The sequence below is a fragment of the Mytilus californianus genome, unplaced genomic scaffold (genome assembly GCF_021869535.1).
Source record: "Mytilus californianus isolate M0D057914Y unplaced genomic scaffold, xbMytCali1.0.p SCAF_9, whole genome shotgun sequence".
Lineage (NCBI taxonomy): Eukaryota > Metazoa > Mollusca > Bivalvia > Mytilida > Mytilidae > Mytilus > Mytilus californianus.
Genome location: NW_026262745.1, coordinates 20,202,746 through 20,225,083, shown reverse-complemented (window position 1 = coordinate 20,225,083; position 22,338 = coordinate 20,202,746). Strand labels below are relative to the sequence as shown.

At 32.4% G+C, this 22,338-nt stretch overlaps 1 protein-coding gene across 1 annotated transcript in view; it reads left to right on the top strand.

Annotated features, from left to right (window-relative positions):
* LOC127715807 (uncharacterized) overlaps window positions 1–22,338 on the top strand; it is a 56,523-nt gene that overhangs the window by 6,867 nt on the left and 27,318 nt on the right. The window contains exons 3-7 of the mRNA XM_052221945.1: window positions 1,529–1,664; window positions 2,876–2,989; window positions 13,871–13,960; window positions 17,414–17,524; window positions 20,898–21,002. Coding sequence (XP_052077905.1) covers window positions 1,529–1,664; window positions 2,876–2,989; window positions 13,871–13,960; window positions 17,414–17,524; window positions 20,898–21,002 — 556 coding nt within the window. The remainder of the gene's footprint in view (window positions 1–1,528; window positions 1,665–2,875; window positions 2,990–13,870; window positions 13,961–17,413; window positions 17,525–20,897; window positions 21,003–22,338) is intronic.

Below are 22,338 nucleotides of genomic sequence, written 5' to 3'. Positions count from 1 at the left end.
AACAAATAGATTGATATGTTCTCCGTCCTTGGTATTTATTTTTTTTTAAATCAGAGGTTATGCATTTTTTTTAGATCCGACTGAATAGACACCCATATCGTCGACTTGATATCTATTTGTTCTGCTTAATTATGTAATAGATAAATTGAAAACTTATGCAAATGGTGTTTTTATGATAAAATACATTTTTGTACTTCGTAATTTAGCCGAAAACTGTCATTTTATTTGTTTCTATTAACTTTTAAAATTTTTGTTACTATAGTAAACATTACAGTAAGCATTTATCGCCTCCTCTAACAAAGAGCTTCGATTCTTTTGTTCTGTTTCAACTGGGTTTCCGCCTGTTATTATGTAAAATTTCCATTTAAATTACTCAATGATAGTGCAAACTTTTTTTATGGTTTTGCAATTTACTACATAACTAAACACCTATACTTTTTTAATGTTTTTACTATTGTTCTTATCTACGATTTAATTGCGATTTATGATATAAGGTTTTGTCAGGCGTTTATAAAACTTAGAACGGTAAAAGGCTGTTTTCGAGTTGTTTATTTATGCTACATTTAGATGTGAAAAGGGAATGACGGACGACTAAAATATTAAAAGTGTTTGTTTTCATATGATATATTGTATTTCAATTTAAGAATGATTATCAACCTTGCGAAAATATTCCATCTATACACGTTTTGATCGAGCCTGGTATTTTTTGCTACTGAGACAACACTCCACAAAAGACTAAATGTCACAGAAATTAACAACTATAGGTCACCGTACGTCCTTCAACAATGAACAAGGCCCGTACCGCAAAATCAAACCTAAAAATACGATTTATTAATTAATTGGACTGAACAGACAACACTAATTATTTTGCATTTGCATCAGGAAAATTATAGAATCAAACCCAAAATGAAAATTTACCTGAATATTGTGAAGGACCTTATGCATCTAGGTCTGTTCGATTAGAAGTTGTGACACATGCTGTTTAAATAGCTTATTGTTGGAAGAATTTACTTACTGTTTTCATTTGGTGTCTTTACGAATCTATTTCATGATTACTGACAGATTAAAAACATCAAATATATATAACAAGAAGTTTTGGTGCATAACATTCATTTGTCAGTTGTAAATGAGGTCTGTATAGGGTTTTCGATTTCCTCATTTATAAAATAGAAAATCGTTCTATTGAAAATTTGGAATTCAAAAATATAAATTTACTCCTTAATTTCATAAAACTATCTTATGGTCCTATCTAAATGATAAAGAATTATAATAAATAAATAATTAAATGATGTAATGCTATTTAATAGGTCCGTTTTCAATGCAATTAGGTAACTGTTTTTTGTCTATATCAGTCTGAGTACTGTTTAACTATCATTTGTGTTGAATATATTTAGACTCGACCAATTCAGGGGAACAGTATACTACCTTCATTTTTATACGTACTGTTATTTATATGTAGCATTTTGTTTTTTTCGTGTTCGAATATGAGCACAATCTTAACAATTTACTACACGATTTCCAATTTCAGCTTGGAATTTGTGTGACCAACAACATTTTACGTATTATTATTGTGCGGAGGATAAAGAGTGCTGCCAAGTAGATGGAAATTGGTATTGTCTTAATGAAACACAAAGTAAACTTGGATGCAGTTTTATTAGTTATTGGTAGGTGAAGTAATTAAGTTACACCATAAATGCGAAATGTCTTAACATTTGACACATATGGCAAGCCGTTTTACTAACTTTTATTGTAACTTCAAGATATCTCATATAACATATCGGATATCTCATATAATATATAAGGTATCTCATATAATATATAAGATATCTTATATACTTTATAAGATATCTTCTAAAGTATATAAGATATCTTATAAAGTTTTTAAGATATTTTATAAATATTTTTATATAAGATATCTTATAAAGAAAATTATATGAGATATCTTATAAATTATATGAGATATCTTATTAACTATATAAGATATCTCATAAACTATATAAGATATCTTATAAAGTTTATAAGATATCTTATAAACTTAATAGGATATCTTATAAACTTTATAAGATATCTTATAAACTATATAACATTTCTTATAAACTATATGAGGTATCTTATAAAGTTTAAAAGATATCTTGAAGTCAGAATAAATAGTAAAACGGCTTGCCATAGACACAACTTTTTTATACATATTCGATACATTTTACCGAACCATGTAAATCATATCAATATTATAAGAATGTATTAAACAACCATTCTAAAAGAGAATAACTGTTTTGGCTTTTCATGCTTTTTGCAGTTTAAAAACATATTAATAAAGATAATTCATGGGGATAGAGTTTGTCTTGCAAACGATTACATGTAGGTATTGAAACTTTTTATAGACGTGTAGGTCAGCGGAGCATTTTAAAGAGACAAGCAGTGTTGGGGAACATTTTTAAGTATTAGTATTTCAAATTAAAAGTTTGCTGGAAAATACATTGAAAACAACACTTTATAAATTTCCTGTGTTCGAAGTGCTTTTCTGTATTTACCTTCACCAGGAAGACTCACAGCCAAATATTTAAAAACGCACGTTGTATAAGGTTAGAACATTGTGTTCACAACATTGATCGGACAGTGTATGATTTTATAGCACGTGCGAAACCGTTGATTCAAATGCTATCACACAAGTTATAGAAAATAATGTTTTAATTTTAACTAAATAAATTTTAAAATGTACGTGTATATTACGAAATCTCGTGAGATACGTACTGTGCATGTCAATATATTTTTATTTAAGCTTTTCATGCACTCTATTAGAAATAAAATTTATGCATGTGTAAAAAAAAGAGCTATATAGTATGGATACTTATATCATTCTTATATTTTTCTTCAGGACAAGTCTGTATAAAACTAATAACGATTGGTTGACATACACACCGAAACCAACACCTCGCTGTCGCACTGGATCAAGTTCTTCAAGTTTCAGACACACATACCGTTTTATAAGGTAATTCTTTGTTTCGCAGTTAGAGTTTAAAACATATAATTAATGTATATGAGAGGCTATCAAATAAAATCAAATAATATGTATTGACAAACGGTGAGATAGGTAACAATAGAACAAAAGCACGCTTTGGGCTTTTGAAACGACAGTAGACATTAATGTAATCAATCAAACATGTACAAAGGATGCCACACAAATAAACACATCATATAAGCACATAAAACACTAAAAATAACATACAAAATAGATAAACTAAAATATTTTTAAAGCATGTAGGGTAATATAAATAGTACATAGCATATCCAAAACACGCAACGTTCATATAACAAATTTTAAAGGCATAATTTAATAAAGCATGCAAAGCAATGTATAAAATGCAAGGTAGCACACACAAATCCCACAGAAACGTTACGAATACAAACATAACCATTCAAGAAAAGCCACTTTAAAAATCAAATGTGATAAAACAGAATATCGTATGATGTCTCATAATCACAAAATACAAATTGAATTGTTTATTTACTGTACTTTATTTTACACATTCTTCGTATTTTAATTCTGTAAAAGAATGTCAAGACAATGGACAATAATTAAGATAAGCCATCATACAAGTATGGAACATTTGGAGTCTATTCAGTTTCCTCAACCTATTACTGAAGTTGTTTACTACATGTACTGTACAATTTTAAACATATATTCCTGATATTGTTATTAAAACCTGTTATCTTTTCTTTATCTAAAGCTATGCTAAATAGTTTGAAGATAAAGAAATTGAGCGATTTTACCCTGAATATATTTCAAACAATCGCCCTTTCCAAACAATCCTCATTATAAAAGATTTAGAGTACAAAAAATATCGAACTCCAAGTTGAATTAAAAAAGGGGGAAGTCCATCGTTAGACTTTTCAACCAACACAATGGAACGGATTTCCATCGCTCCAAATCAAAAAGTACAATGCATTCATCGCTCCATGTGTGCACTATATAAAATAATGGCTTATATATTTCAAACAATCGTCGTTTTAAAAAAAGTCTTTCCAAAAAATCCTCAGTATGAAAGATCTAGGGTATAAAAAATATCGTACTTCAAGGTGAATAAAAAAAGGGGGAAGTCTATCGTCAGACTTTAAACCAACGGAACGACTGAAAAAACAATGGGATGGTGTACCACCGCTTCATGTGAGCACTATATAAAAATATGGCTTATTTATTTAAAAGATCAGCAAGGTCCGTGTATATTTGCGTCCATTCGTTTTTCATTTTGAAATATCAAATACAAAAAAACAAAAAACGAGAGTGTTTTCATTTTTCGTTTATGATTTCTCAAAAACCAAAACGAAAAACAAAAGTGTTCTCGTTTTTCGTTTTTGATTTCTCTTAAACCAAAACGGAAAACGAAAGTGTTTTCATTTTTTGTTTTTGATTTCTCTAAAACTAAAATGAAAATCAAAAGTGTTTCCGTTTTTCGTTTTTGATTTCACTAATGATGATTTTTTTATGTAATTTTAATTATTTCTCGTTTTATTATGTACAATGTTTTCCTTTCTTGTTTCACAGTCATTGATAGTAAAAAATGCCAATGTAAACACCCCGGTGTTCTTTCAACATGATGTAGACAAAATAGACCGCCTGACTTCTGAATTGAACTACGTTGATAAATGAATCAAAGCCTTTCAAATTACCTTGTTTATATCTTTATTAAAAAAAAAAATATTTTATTTAAATATTAAACGAATCATAGATTTAAATTGTACAATATAATATTGTATAAAGATGGTACAAATAGATAGATATATTACAACGGGAGGTTACTACTTTTAAAACTGATAAGAAAACTAGCCCAGTCGTTAAAGTATACATGCACAGCGTTTTTCAGATCTATAGTATTTAAATCGAAGTTAATGTCGACGGATGCAAAAGTCTTTATCAATCTGAACAATAAGGGTGCGTGATCTTTATTTTTAAGTTTAGAAAGGTTGATCTAAGATGATTAGAATTGATGACCAAGGTCCATCTGCCAGTATTGTACAAACATTCAGGACGATAATGTGTTTTGCTTGATCAATTGATTGAAAAACTAATTTGCGCAATTTCACAATTCAAACCGGGATTAGCATTCAATCATTTTGCCATTCGGAGCATATTCGGTATTAGTTTTGCTTATTTGTGAAAGCTCTTTGGTGACCTTAACTGGAGGGTGTGGATGGGGGGTTTACGGAACAGAGAATAGTGGGCAAAAATATAAATAAAAGAGACAATGAACCAAGACATACAAAAATAGAATAATGAGGTGTTTAAATATGAATAGAACAAAATAATCGGCAAAAGGTAAAACGAAATAAAGAATAGAGATAAATGGCCTAAAACACTAATTAAAGAATAGAGAAAAATGGTATAACATATCCGACTTTTTAAAATGTAAAGCGTGCAGCACGCTGTGTGATATATTGAGAGCGATTTCTATTGCATTTATATAATTAATGAACAAGAAATGAAATTTTAAAATTCATTGAATAATGTCTTTGACTGCTTAATTCTATATTAAAAACTGATGATATAGTGGTTATCTATTAATAAAACATCTGAAGAACGTTTGAATCTTATGCAACATTTGGGTTTATATAAATATTTGAAAACAGGCTGCTAGCGAAGTGGCTGCTAGCGAGTGGCTGCTTGCTTGAGCCTGGTCTTACAAACTCCGCATTTTCATTCACGTCTTCACATTACAGGTTGCATCACCTTGCCAAATTATTGGGTTCCAATAAACGTTTAGCAAATTATGCCAATGTGCTTTCCCATGGGGTTTTATGCAGATCAATTACCGAAAATCTATGGTAGATTGCAAGATAATTGTCAAAATCTAAATCTTACTGAACAAAGTAGATACCCACATTAAAAAAGGTTGAGGCATTTAAGGCCAAATAAGATTTCATATTTCAAATACTTCCGTGTCTAATTGTAATCAGACGGTCATTGTAGAGTTCCAAGAAGTTTACAAATTAATTTAATACAAAGGCAAAAAATAATGTAAAGTTTCATTGGTGAAATTAAGACTGAGAATGGAAATGAAGAATGTGTCAAAGAGACAACAACCCAACCAAAGAGCAGAAAACAGCCGAAGGCCACCAATGGTTCTTCAACACAACGGGAAAATCCCGCAATCAGAGGCGGGCTTCAGCTGGCCCCTAAATAAAAATGTTTACACCCCAGTCCTATTGTTATACTTCATAGTTTCTATTTCTGAAACAAGTGTAAATTGAATAGATCTATTGTTACGAATAACAATGGATTTTGACCACAGGGTGTGACGAGCGGGGTTTCTGGAAACCCCTGCTTCTACATCCCGCAAACAAAGTCCATTGTTATTCGTAACAATAGAAATTGATTATTTTTTAAATAGCATGAACATAAGGAATTACTAATAGTGTTCACTACAAATTGTTTCATGATATTAAACAAACACATTTTAGGAAATTCCAATAAGCAATTATATTGAATACAAAAATAATCCTTTAAATACTCTTTTGCTTGAAGGTAATTTTTTTTATCCCAGTCATATGTCTCTATTTTAAAGCATTGATCTTTAAAAAAAATGGGATTCTAACTCCCGGACCCCCCCCCCCCCCCCCCGGTTACCCAGTGGCCGATCCGGGGTTAGGGTTCCGCGGGTTGGACTCGACTTTTATTTAAAAGATCAATGAATTTGAATGGTTGGAACCCCCTTTTTCTCTTGAGTTTGGAACCCCCGGTTGGATCAGCCCCTGATTGCCCCAAAAAAAGGGAGTTCCGCAATATTAAATATTGTATGTTGAGCGTGTCTGGTAGTCGGGTTTCTAATGCAGACACACCTATCTATCCCTTAGTATGTTCGAATATGAATGTTTGTTTATTCTCGAGAAGAGGGGGGGGGCTTTTGATTTTGATAAAATCGTAAGATATAAAATACAGTTATGATTACCTTTATCTGTTTATTAAACTGATACAGGTAAGTACTTTGGGTTATAATATTGCCTTTATCTTTAGTCGCTTCTACCAAATCCAACGCTTGCCACAAAATGTCGTCCGTCTTATACCCGTCCATATTGACAACTGTATACCAGGTGCATGATGTATTTTTTGTTTGTAATAAGAATACACGAAACAGTCAACCTTGACCTGCGGATCCATATTAGCACATGGATTTAACGGGAATATGCAAAACAACTTGACATTTGTAAAATATACTCACTTGTCAAAGTTTGAACGAAGATAACCAAAGAAAGGTTACTAGTGGGGTTTCATGTAATACAAAAAATATTCTTATAAATCATGGTTTGATATTGTCAATAAATATGCTATCGTTTTTTTTTTCATTTAATAATCAATGTTAACAAATATAGGGTTTAGAATGGAGTGTAAGTAAGTTATACACCTCGGGATACGGCGTGTCTGGATAAGAAACCCCTCCGGCCTCCGGCCGACGGGGTTTCCTATCCAGACACACCTATCCCTCGGTGTATAACTATTACATACTAGTTCAGTAAAAATGGACGTCACACTAAACTAAAAATAAAAAAAAAACTTTCAAGACTAACAAAGGCCAGGGGCTCCTGACTTGGGACAGGCGCAAAAGTGCGGCGGGGTTAAACATGTTTTGTGAGATCTCAACCCTCCCCCTATACCACTATAGCTAGCCAATGTAGAGTAAACAAACACACAGCAATACGCACAGTAAAACTCAGTTTAAAAGAAGTCCGAGTCCGATGTCAGAATAGGTAACAAAAGAAACTAAGCAAAATGACAATGATTCATAACTTAACCAAGGATTACTAGCAGTAACTGACATGCTAGCTCTAGACCTCAATTAAACCGATTGAAAGATAATGTCTTCAACACATGAAAATTAATACCAAAATATGTCATCTTTAATGAGCCTCCTCGTGGCGTTTTTGATTATGTGATTACTTGGCTGTTTTTTTGTGTGTGTGATTATTTGATTACTAGACCAAATATTTCATGATTATTTGATTATCTAGGACTGTATTTTAGATTAATTAATTACCAAGTTTAAAAAATGAATTTGTGTGTATAGCAAACATATAAATTTGGCTTGAAAGACGTCAATGTTTTTCGCCTCGCTTCGCTCGGAAAAATTGTTAAGAATTAAATCCGAAGATTTACGCGTTTGTCCAGTAATCTTATTAAAATTCATACATATATTAACCTGCTCATACATATAAGTATAACGAAATCAGAGATATATCTTGTAATTAGATTGGTTCGTCTAATTAAGTATTTTTATCTGAAGAAAATTTACTAACTTCTTTAATAAAGGATTTGAACAAGAATGTGTCCATAGTACATGAATGCCCCACTCGCACTATCATTTTCTATGTCCAGTGGACCGTGAATTTGCGGTCAGAACTTCAATTGCTTTAGAATTAGAAAGATCATATCATATGGAACATGTGTAAAGAGTTTCAAGTTGAGTGGACTTCAACTTCATCAAAAACTACCTTGACCAAAAACCTTAACCTGAAGCGGAACAGACGGATGAACGGAGGAACGAACGGACGCACAAACCGAAAAACATAATGTCCATAAATGGGACATAAAAAAAGTACTGAAATTGAATGAAGGTCTGGTAAATCTCAATGAGACCATAACAGGCATATCCAAATAAAGTTCCCTGAAGTCAAAAACAACTTCCCCCGCCTGAGATCTATTTCCACTACTTCTGCAATATTGTATTTATCAATAATAATGTAAATAGAAATTGTATGCATGTAAATTAAAAACGATCAGGGTAAACTTATCAATCCTTTAAATAAACTTATTTTATAAGGTTACCAATTGAACACTGTAAATAGATCTTTGAATATTGTTTTAATTGGTATTAATATTAATTTTGTTATCAGTAACTTAAAACCATGCATACTACATATTATTGTTATACACACCAAGGTACTACAATCTGCTGATACCTATGATTTGGCATTGCACAAGGTCATGTCTTTCTCTGACTGTTAATAACGTCTTTAAACTAAGTCCATTGGATGTTGGATGTGTCCTGAATAATATTTTAGTCTTAGATACATGATTTTTGTATTAGTTGTTATTGGCTTCCAACTAGCTGTCAATACTGCGATTACTCTCAGATCTGTACTTTGTGTCCTTTTTTTGTTTGTTAAGGATGTATTAATACCCTGCCACGTCCGGTCTGTGATGTTAGATGTTTTTTTTACTGTTTTTATCGATGTGGTATGTTAAGCCCTTTTCAACTGATTTTATAGTTTGTTCTTATGTTGTGCTGTAACAAAACTGTCCCAGGTTAAGGGGAGGGTTGAGCGCTCACAAACATATTTAACCCCGCCACATACTGTATGTGCCTGTACCAAGCTAGGAGCCTGTTGTTCAGTCGTTGTTGATGTCTGTCATATTTGTTTTTTGTTTTATTGTGTTATAAATTAGGCCGGTATTTTTCTCAATTGAACTCTTTCATATTTTTCATGTGAGGGCCTAGTATACCTGACTATACTGTATGGTTTTTTTTCTCATTGTTGAAGGTGGTACGGTTGCCTACATTGTATATATAACTGCTTACATCCACTTCATTTGAACTTTGGGGATAGTTGTCACATTGGCAATCATACCACATCTCCTTATTAAAAAATGTTGAGGGGGTTGAAATTTGTATTTCTTAGGAAAGTTCCAATGTTTTCCTCCCAGGTCACCCAGTTTTAATTGGATATTTTCACATTTTGCTGTACCCTTGGATCTGTGTTTAGAGCCAACCAGAGCTTACTGCCTGTTGATGGGTAGGTAGTTGAAGACCATATTTTGAGCTCTAGGTGTCTTTTTGTGTATTGCATATGGTGATTTGGTGATGTCTTCATGCCATTGTCCCATTACTTTGTACAGACAGCTTATAAGTCAACCTTATCTATCAAAGACGACAAATGATGGCCAAAGCTCTCCTGGGCTTTTATATAGTCAGGCGAGAAACAAGATATAAACTGACTTGGCTTGTATAAACATGTATATTTAGTAAACTCGTACAAATTCAAGTCAAATTAATATTTTAAGACAACATCAAATATAAAAGTGTAAAAAAAAATGTTTTTAATAAATGTTGAAAATTTTATTAGGGCCCCGCCGAATGTCGGCGCCCTATAGTGATCAGTCTGTCCGTCCGTCCGTCCGTCTGTCTTTCTGTTCGTCCGTCCGTAACAAATTGTGTCCACTCTATGTATAGAGAACCGTTACGATTTCAAAGTTTATACTTGACATGTATATTAACCAACACCAGAGGGTGTGTCATAATGTATGTACAAATTCCTAGGTCAAAGGTCAAGGTCAAAAACTTTGGTTTCAGTTGACAACCTCATGTCCTATGGTAAAGATACAAATTTTTTAATGCACATTATTCACAGCGGGGCCCACAGAGATGGCTCCTATCTCAATGATATCTAGTTGTGTTTGTGAGTGACCGTGGATAAAGGCATGTTTTATGGTCTGGGTTAAAAAAAAGTATTAACTTCGGGTACAAATCCCTGCCACACCCCAGAGAATCAAATGGTTGCTTCCTTGGGAACAATAGAGATTGCAGATGATGAGAATGAATATCAGATAATATGTTTTTGTTCTGCGGCGACGTTAAAGGAACACCAATCAGTCAATCGATCTTTATGACTATGGCTTCAGTTGTGTAATATTTCTTGTTGTAAAAGTTCATTTTCTGCTTTGTGCAGACTTATTAAGACTTGGAATAGATCTACGAAGACTAATGAACGGTCATGTGTGGTTTTGCAATTTTATATGCCTACCGATGTCTAGATATGATACGATGCTACCGGACATAGAAAAAACTGTCCCTTTTTCATGGAAAATTAAACTGTTACAATATATAAAAGGATACTAAACTGGCTCTCTTTTCTGTAAATACAAATAAAAAGCTGACATGGGTTAAACTAAAGCTAGAAATCCTAGTCTCCCGACATAAATTCATTTAAAAAGACCATATATAGATATAAGAAGATGTGGTATTAGTGCCAACGAGATAACTCTCCATCCAAGTCACAATTTGTAAAAGAAAAACCATTAAAGGTCAAAGTACGGTCTTCAACACGGAGCCTTGGCTCACACCGAACAGCAAACTACAAAGGGCCCCAAAATGACCAGTGCAAAACCATTCAAACGGGAAAACCAATGGTCTAATCTATATACTAAACGAGAAACGAGAACACTTATGAACCACAACAACAAACGACAACTACTGAACATCAGGTTTTTGACTTAGGACAGGTGCAAACAAATGCAGCGGGTTTAAACGTTTTAATAGGTACCAAATTCACCCTTACCCGAAACAATAGTGTCACATATGACCTTAAAATTTAACATTGAAGGGCTAAACTTGCATTGAGTCTTGTTTAGGCACTAAAATAGAAAATAAAGAGATGTGGAGTAAATGTGCATGGGACAACATCGCACACAATACATAGAAAAAATGAAAATTATCAATGAACAGGGCTTTTATTCTTGTTCTTCATCTTGAAATTAGCCGGAGGGTCTTCAACGAGGCAACGAACCATTCATACCCTAAAAACAACAGCCACACACCTGACTATGTGGATTACAATGTTTTGCTTTATCCTACATATGTCTTTTGATGTTGTCCCTAAATACTAAAAGTCTTACACTGAATCTATATATTTTGATATATTGTCGAAAAAATAAATAAAACAAAACTTGCGTTTTAGATTAAGAAAAGGTCCGAAAGAAACGTTCAGAATGCACGATTTTGCGTCATTTTTTCCAGATCTTTTGGGGACCTTGAGCCCTAGACCCCTCGCCCAAAATATATTTTGCTTCACTTGTAATAGAGGCTAGTTACGGCATGTCTTATCATCTTAGATCAACCTTTCTAAACTTAAAAGTAAAGATCACGCACCCTTATTGTTCAGATTGATAAAGACTTTTGCATCCGTCGACATTAACTTCGATTTAAATACGATAGATCTGATAACTGCTGTGCATGTATACTTTAACGACTGGGCTAGTTTTCTTATCAGTTTTAAAAGTAGTAACCTCCCTTGTTAATTTGATATAATGTTGTAATATATCTATCTATTTGTACCATTTTTTATATAATATTATATTGTACAATTTAAATTTATGATTTGTTTAATATTTAAATATATATTTTTTTTTAGTAAAGATATAAACAAGTTAATTTGAAAGGCTTTGATTCATTTATCACCGTAGTTCAATTCATAAGTCAGGCGGTCTATTTTGTCTACATTATGTTGAAAGAACACCGGGGTGTTTACATTGACATTATTTACTATCAATGACTGTGAAACAAGAAAGGAAAACATTGTACATTATAAAACGAGAATAATTAGAATTACACTCAAAATTCATCTATAATGAAATCAAAAACGAAAAATGGAAACACTTTTGATTTTCATTTTGGTTTAAGAGAAATCAAAAACAAAAAATGAAAACACTTTCGTTTTCCGTTTTGTTATAAGAGAAATCAAAAACGAAAAACGAGAACACTTTAAATTTGTTTTTCGTTTTGGTTTTTGAGAAATCAAAAACGAAAAATGAAAACACTCTCGTTTTTTGTTTTTTGTTTTTGATATTTCAAAATGAAAAACGAATGGACGCAAATATACACGGACCCAGCAAGTCTGAAGATTGCTAAAAGCAGAAATTTCAGAGATTTAAGCAACGTTTGAATATTGCTACAAAATTAAACATGCATAAGGAGGACATTCCTAATCAAAATCAAAATTCTATAGAAAGTTAGCTTTATTTAACGTGCAATTTTTATAGATACGAGTATATATTAGATTATTTTTTTATCGTAATGTCTTCAAAAACAACACGTTAAGCTGAAAAACTTTGACATTTTGAACCTGTGAATTATACAAATACAGGGGAAATTGGCTCAATGACGTTCCTTTAAACGCAAGAATGTTGAAGTAACTAATGATAAGTACTGATTATCAGGTTGTTTGCATATTGATATTGTAAAATAGCAGCCGCGAGTCACAATATGAAGCTCGAAGCGAACGAGTCTAAAAAGGCTTCATATTGTGTCGAGCAGCTGATATTTTATAATATAAGTATGATGAAAATCTGGTAATCGATATATCGGATTGTTTTTTGTGTATTTGGCATGACAGACACAACTCATATCCAGAAATCAACGCCACTTTGCTTATTTGAATATTATACTAAAGAAATCGGATACGGGTCACTGAAATTAAATTGAAATGATAGGGAATTTTGAAAAAAAATGTATGTTTTAACTTTAGTTTAAGTGATAGAATGGTTGCGGGGACAGAAAATAAATATACACAACAATATACACCATTTAAACGAAACATAATGACCGTCGTTGCAAAAATCTAGGTTCCCACGTAAAGTTAAAATGCCCCTATTTCAAGAAGAAAAAATTCGCGTTCATTGATTTGATTTTGACCGCCTGACAACTTTACGGAAATATCAGAGTGATTATAAACAAGGACTCTGTGACGGGCAACTTATAATATCCGTGTTTTAAAGATTTTAATGATATCAAGCCAGTCCAGTTCAAACTATTATCACGTGGTACAATTCTCATTTACATATTATGAATATTAATTAGCAAAAGTACTACTAATTTCTGGCTATGTGTTTTACTTTGTTTCACAAGCAAACCGGAAAATGACGTGATAAGTTCGGGTCAACTTTATCAACGTCGGTGATATGTCCGGGTCAAAATTATTAAGGTGCGGGTCAACGTATTTGACGTTACAAAGCCGTGATATGCATTTTTATGAAGAGCTGAGCAGAGTGATACAGACAGTGGTAATACCGATAAACTTTCTTAACGTTTCTTTACATTTCATTAAGGCCGTTGTCAAAATTCAGAGGCAGGTGTAACAGCAGATATACAGTAAAGATACCAAGAAGACCATACACATATACGACGTCTATTCCACGGTGAGTTTAAACACTATGAATAATGGATATTATCTATAATGTTTTTTTTTTCTTAATTACAGACTTTGCGTCTTTTACTTTGAGGCACAACAAGTGTCAAATGAAAATAATCGTGGTCAGAAAATGATAGGCTAACTAACATTGTGTAAAGGTATTGTTTTGCTTTGTTCTGTTACCAGTAACTATTGTGTAAATGTATTATTTGGTGCATTACATGAGCGAGTAAAATCTTAACCGTGTGACCACTTTTATCAAATTTAGTTTAAACCCATGTCTTTAATTGAAAACAGATTAACTACACTGTAAAAGTCGTGCTTAGAAATTAAACACTTGTATTACATGTTTAGATCTAAACGTGTTTAGGATTGTGTTTAATTTCTAAACACATTTCTCAGTAAGCACATAATATCTAAACATGTCTTGAATTTAAACACTTTTAATGTGTTTAAAAATGAAAGTGTTTAGAAATTAAACACTTTTTTCTAAGCTAAACACGATTCTAAACACAATCCTAAACACATTGTACTGAGACACGTTTAGATCTAAACATGTAAAAAAAAGTGCACAAAAGATGTGCTTAGAAATGTGTTTAGGATCTAAACACCATTTTTACAGTGTATATATCTTGGATTGTAAAATAGTAGTACACAATTGGTCGTGCACTTTGCTTAAAAATTAAAATTTTGAGACAGAAAGGCAAAGTGTAAGACTGTTTATTTTTAATAAGAAATACTTATCGTTGATTTAATGTAGTATAAAGACTGCTTTAACAAATACCAAATATTTGTTTTTGATTGTTTCAATTTTTCAACAGAGCCATTTAAGGGGAGATAGCTCTTTAAGTTAATATTTTCTAAAGGAGTGTAAATGAAATTTTCATTTTTTACTTGTAGCAAAAAAAAAAAACAAGTTCGTTGACACCATTTCTTATTTTTATTTTCTAAAAGCATACTAAAAGACCTACGAAATGTATCGTCTCATATTTTATTTCATTATATCTAATAGATTTGTTTCTATTCACAAATAAGTACCTTTTTCACGAAGGATCTATGCAATTAGGAAATTTTGCATAAGTTGGCATTGTTTGCTAGAAGCTTGAATAATAGCAGTGTGACGATGCCTTTTATTATATATATTTTTTTAAAACATGGTAAAATCTACATTTTTTTGCAAAGTATAAGAAAAAATTCTATCTGGGGTAATATTTGGTGATGATCCCCCTTTTATAAACTCTAAGAAATCTGTTGAATATGGTTATCACATTTTATATAAGTATCTTTTATTTTGAAAAGTTGAAATGTATTTTTTATGGTTTTATTTTATATCATATAAATACCGTTCATATTACACCATCGCTGCGGCATTTACAGATACATTTACTTTTAATACTCACTCTTATTTTTTTAACTGTCTAGTTAAGTTTTCACAGTGACGCTTTATCGTTTGTGTTCTTTTTTTTTGAAAGATATTTGTATGCTGGGCAGGCGAGAGAATACTAGAATTAAATTCGATATTTCGATTAGATACCCAACAGAAATTTTGGCAAATTAAACAGATATTAAACATGTTCAAGGAGGGTTATTTATTGTAAACACACCAGTTTCGAAAAAAAACATCCCTCCCATTTACAAGATCGACAATTTTTTCGCAGTCTTAGATACCATAATAGTCGTCTTATCTGAACTAATCAGCCGATTGTGACATTTTTAGTGAATTTTGATTCGCTTGGCTGGTGGTGCTTGCTTAGAAAAATACGCTTACCCTGAAGACTCACCTAGTCTCGTTTCTTTAGTAGTTTTCCCTCAGTTTTTGTTTGTTACCTTTATTTATCTTCTTAACCTTAATCTTTGATTTCCCTGCAGGAACACTTGAGATCACCCCCAGTTTTTTTGTGAGGTTCGTGTTGATCAGTCTTTAGTTTTCTATGTTGTGTTGTGTATACTGCTGTTTGTTTTTTGGTATTTTTTGGTTTTTTGTCATGACGTTGTGGGTTTATTTTCGACTTATGAGTTTGAACGTCCCTTTGGTATCTTTTGCCTCTCTTTTAATCCGTATACAAGATCTGACCATTCGTAAACTACGGTTGTCCTAATTATTCAGCAGGACATTTTACCTTCTTTTAACATGTATATTTTGCAAATACTTATCAGAAACATCTTTTAGACAGTTGCGTATCAAGAAACATTAAAATGGACGTTGCATTACCTTAGTTCAAACTGATTATGAATCAATGATTTTAACTGAAACACTAGCCACGGGTACGGTTTAAAGCTACATTGTACACGATCAACATTTTACACGGTAGTTCATTCTTAAGTACTCCAAAACTGTCTGCATAAAACATAGATTAATTAATAACATAACAGTGTCCCCACAACATCATAGTATTACGTATAAATTATTTCATACGTGTAAATATATTGTTATGCGAATAATCGGTGTAAAATTACTGTTTCGCTGAATTATTTGACAATGACTATACTCTTTATTTTATTTAAAGCACATGATCTATAATGTAAGCTGGGTCAGTATAAAAATATGGAGATGTGGTATGATTGCCAATGAGACAACTATCCACAACAGTTCAAATTAAGTGGATGTAAGCAATTATAGGCAACCGTACGGCCTTCAATAATGATAAAAACACATACCGTATGGTCGACTATAGAGGCCCCGACATGAAAAATATGAAACATTCAATTGAGAAAAACTAACGGCCTAATTTATAATAAAACAGTTTACGAAAACCAAATATGACAGACATGAACCAACGACAACCACTGAACTACAGGCTCCTGATTTGGGACAGGCACATAACGAATTAACAGTATGTTAATTTCTCTAATAGCCAAGTAAAGAATTCGAATAAAACTTTTTTTAGATTGTACGTCTTACTTCACTCTCGGCGATATTCAAGGGCATGTTTTCCCATTCAAAATTTCTCTGTTAGTGTTAATACTACCACTTGTCGATACCTCTGCTGTTGAACTGTTTGTTCACCAGGAGATCACCAGCACTGTAGCCAGTACTTCGGTACTTGCATGAAAATACGGATATTGTGTTTAACTTATTAAAATTTACTATTATAAACTTTTGGAAATCATTTAAATTTAAGAATTATATATCTCCCTCGTGCAAAACTCTGATCCCTTGCCAAGCTTTGACTAGACTGTTTGTCTGCATATGCAAGGAAATACTTATAATATTACAATCGGTAGTGGTATGCAACGTTTTTTTCGAATACATGTAGTTAAACCGACGTTCTGAATTTTTGTACTTTTAAAACACAATCCTCAGAATAAAACCTTTCTAAAACATAATTGTCAAGAGTTTCGCTAATCACAAGCAGCTGCATTTTAGTGTTTAACTATCTTTAATTCAGAGATATGTCATAAAAACAACAAAGAATTACAAGTAAATGTATTCTTATCTCTATTTTATATATTACTGCAGCACAACAAGACCGACTACATCTTGGTATAGAATCAGACATCGATACAGAAACAGAAACAGATATACAACAAGCAAAACATCTACAAAGGCGGTGACTGTTGCAATTCAGTAGTGAGTTTACTGGCTTCGAATTATAGATATATACGCAATCATAGGTTTGAACATTGTTTTCAATTTAAACGTGTATATACAGATAGATATATACATATCAAACGAATAGATGTACATCATAAGCAGGTGTAATTGCAAAGAAACCAGTCGTGAGAAGACAAGAATAAGCGAGGAAAACGTCGTTTCCAAACAGGCATAAATTGAAGCATAGATAAATCATACGCCGACGTTTACTGCATATATCCATATCTAAAATGCAAGATGTATTGAATTCGATATATGTGCACATGCTCCTTCGTTTGACGTTCGCTAGAATCGCGCATCGTGATGGGTGATGATTTTATGAGGAGATGCTTATCGTTTCGACCTACTTGTTTTCACTCCATTTGAAGTTAAAAAATTCAGCTCCCATGATTTTCTGTATATACTTTCACCTAAAATATTTCGGCCGATATTGACACACAGCTGTTACATTCGAATATCATATGTTATTCAGGTCTCAGACAGGGTATATACTGTGACATTCCCGGCTTAGAGTTTATATCTGCTGAGCCGAAGGCGAAGGGGATATAAGCCCAAAGCCGGGAATGTCACAGTATATACCCTGTCTGAGACCTGATTTACATATATATTACGAATTACCCCTGTCTTAATGTTTTTTCCAGTGCACGTATTTGTTAAACATTCACAATGCAGCATGTATATTCATTACATGTTTATTGTTTCTTAATAGTTTGAGTAATCCAATTAAATGCACCTTTTTTATCTTGACAATTTTTTTTCGTTAAGAAAATGTTTTCAATAAAGATTTTAGATTTCATGTTTTGTGTTTGTATGTGTGTGTGGCATCGTTTTTTACAACATATATGTAACACTCCCAAACGTGTCCTTCCCCCCAAACGTGTCCGATTCCCCCAAACGTGTCTATTCTCCCCAAACGTGTCCGTAATATTCAATATTCCCCAAACGTGTCCGATTTCATAACCCCCAAACGTGTCCGATAATTGTTATTCGCCAAAACGTGTCCATTATTACACGCCAGAACGTCTTACGTCTTTTACCGCTAATATATGCATGTCCCAAATCAATAACGTTTACGGCACTTCTATGATGGGGGACAAAGTTGATGAAGAGGGCATTTATTAGCATTAGTTTGTTCAATGCCAGTTGTTAATGATTAGCAATAAAAAAATATTGCAAATTCAATTTGTAACATATGAATTGACTTTTGAATGAAATTGATTATTGTCCAGTTGCAAGTATTTCATGCTCATTTAGAGCGAACATACATATAATTCTTGTACTGTTGAATTAATCGTTTAATATGTAAATTATTTTGTACTAGTAAACTCCGTTGATGCATTTTATATTACTCCAAATATTGCACTTTTTTTCAGCAGAATTGACTTCCTTTCTTTCAACAGTTCTGATATTTTAAAAGCTCTTAAAATCATAAACTGGGAATCAGGTTTTTCAATAAATTTTAGGTTTCGAACATCACTAAAGACACACGAACAAGAGACATAACGTCCAGTGCCAAATATTTAATGCATTATTTGAAAGATATCATGTAAGCAATAAAATACATTTGTCATTTCGGGGCCTTTTATAGCTGAATATGCGGTAAGGTTCTTTTATCATACCGGAAATTTAAAATAAGACCTAAATTCTAACGGTTATTCGGGATTAACACTAGTTGGGATTTTAATTTAAAAAATTCAAGAGCGAGTAAAAACGATTTTTTATGACTTCAGTAAGAAACGCGCAGACAATGGGACATTCTCCCTTCACGAGGTGTCTGATTTATTATCTTTACGTATTTATGATATTGACACGAATGATAATTCCAGTAAAAAAATATGGAAATATTTGGGGGATTGGACACGTTTGGGTGGTTTTTTTTAAATGGACACGTTTGGGCGTTTATACAAATGACAAGCTTTGGCGCTGTTTTTCAATTAGACATGTTTTGCAGTTCAGTGACGTCGATGTAGACACGTTTGGGGGAATCGGACACGTTTGGGGGGAAGGACACGTTTCTGAGTGTTACATATATATTGAAAAACCCTACCTAATATGTTTCGCATACGTGAAGGATTTTGTAATTTGCTGTGAAAATAATTTTATCGTGTATGTGATCATTTATGATAACACTTCAAAACATTAAATTTTAGTAATTGAAGTGTAAATTGCGTGATTTTGTATTACAAAATTAATGAATTATTGACGGATGCACGTCATTGTTTTCCCTCTATGAGCCTCTGACATTCCTTAGTGTTCTGTATAGCTTTTGACTACGTCACATAGTGACAGGTGTAATTATGACGTTTTTGAGGTTCCAATTGGGGGTAAAAACGTCATATATACCCCGGCAGTTTCCTGAATATATACTGACATCTCTGTGTTGTTATCCAATCACAAAACTCGACACATTTGTTATTCGTAATATTTGTTAATACTTAATTACAAAGGTTGAATTAATATTTTTCCTATAAGAATTCAATCTTTTCCAAAATAAAATCGATTGTTTCCTTAAATACAAAAAACTGCTAGATAGTGTTATACTATCTTTTATCCACACGCATCTAGCTATAACAAACGAGGAAAAAGTAAAAATACTCATATTCATGCAGCACAACCAGACCAACGACATCTACGTTCAAAAACAATTATCGATACAGATATAAACAAAGATATAACACCAAAGTTTATACAAAGGCGATTGTTGCAATTCAGCAGTGAATTTACTAGTTCATAATTAAGGATACATTTATAGTTTTACAAAGTAGAAAACCCAACAAGAGATCATGTACGGATGATTGTATAAAATTTCAAACAATTAACACATTCTTACTGTGAGGTTTTTGCGTCAATGTCAAGAATTGGCGATATGACCAAGGTATCTGTTTATGGTTACATTGCAGAAATATAGTCCAGATATATTTTGTGTGGTGAAGATCCCACGACACTGTGATATAATCTACTACTGTCAGTTAAGGGTATAAAAGATATTTCTTTTTTCGAGTTTTTGAATCTTCACTCCCTTGAAATGATAGTACCCCCGCATGTTTATTCAACATCGGCACATACAGAAAGGAAGTTTATGTTTTTTGAAAATATTTCGCATTAAGTTTTGTTATGTAGGATCGTTCAACTGATATTGATTCATATTTTTTATGTTCGAATATTTGTTATAGTTAATAATGAAGGGTAAACATTATTTTGCCTATAAGAATTGTATCTTTCCCAAAACATAATCGATGGTTTCGGAACATACAAGTAACTGCTAGAAGTTGTTCGACTATCTCTAATTTAAATGCATGTCTAGCTATCGTAAACTATGAAACAGTACGATAATTTTATATGTTTTTAGCACAACAAGACCAACGACATATGTGTATAGAAATAAACATCGATATAGATATAGACAAAGATATGACAGCAAAACTTATACAAAGGCGACTATTGCTATTCCGCAGTGAGTTAACTGGCTTAGAATTATAAGTTCATTAAGATATTTTAATTTATATTTTTGCAATGTAAAAACATCAATAGATCATGAAGAGATTTTCGTTCAAGATTCTACACATGAAAAAACCTCTTACTTTTCAGGGTATAAGATAAAAATTATTGTGATTTCGTTCCCTTCGTTTTGTTATCTAACAAACATCATTCTGTACAATGACCTTTTCGTAACATATAATTTATAGATATGCCAATTCTTTTTTGTGTGTATGCCATTCTTACCAAATGCAAGTTTTATAAGAGTCTCATTTCGTATCAGGTGGCGTTATTCTGTATGCCAATTATGTGGTTATAATTGTGGTAAATTCTATCACATTGATGTATATTCAACATGTCCTTTTATCCAAATGTGATAATCGAAAGTTTGAATCATATTATTTGTCGAAAGCGATGCAAATCTGCAGAACGGAAAGCCTTCTGAATACATTTAAACGGTGTACGTTTGTCAAACAGTCTAATACCTTCGTCATAATGCGAAATCCAACACATTTTGCCTAATTTTTATGGAGTCAGTTTCCTCAGCCCAAACAGAGGGTATAAAGGGGAAATCTACAAAAAACGACTAGTGGTCAAATTAGAAAAAAAAAATTGAAGAACATTTAAAAAACAAACGAAACAAAGTTACTTTGAAATTTGCATATGAAAAAATCTTTATTCATGAGTATCTTAAAAATACGAGGCCTTTTACATTCATATAAAACATTGCGTAATTTGCTAAAAATGTGTAACCAGGAAACGTCAATTGGAGAATTAACTTACAAGGACTAGTTTGACAGTTTCCCTAAAAAGAGTCTGCGATATGAAAAAACAACAGATCACCTTGTTATTTTTGGCCTAATGACAATACATGACGACATATATAAATGCCATATAGTATGAAATTTTTAACTGTCGTGTTTTCAAGGTCATGTTAAAATTGTAACAAATTGACGCAGGGTCAAAATTAAATAATCGATGGAGACTTGCAAATATGATATATATTGTATCAAAAACCAATTGTATTTGCTAATTGAGAAGCGGAATAAAATAATTTAAGACACCAGGGAAGATTAATTATGTAGTTTTATAGCTTAGACTGATATAAATGAGTGAGAAATTTATACTGTAAATGTTTAAGATGTCTCTGTAGTGGCCAGTGGGTCAGATTTGTCTAACTTAATTATTTGATTATTTGTCTAAATTATATAACACTTTTTCACGTGAAGAGAACCAGTGTGTGAGTGGATTCCATCCTTCTAATTGGTCAATGATCTTGGCAATGCGGGGTCAGCACGAATTCACGTTTATGT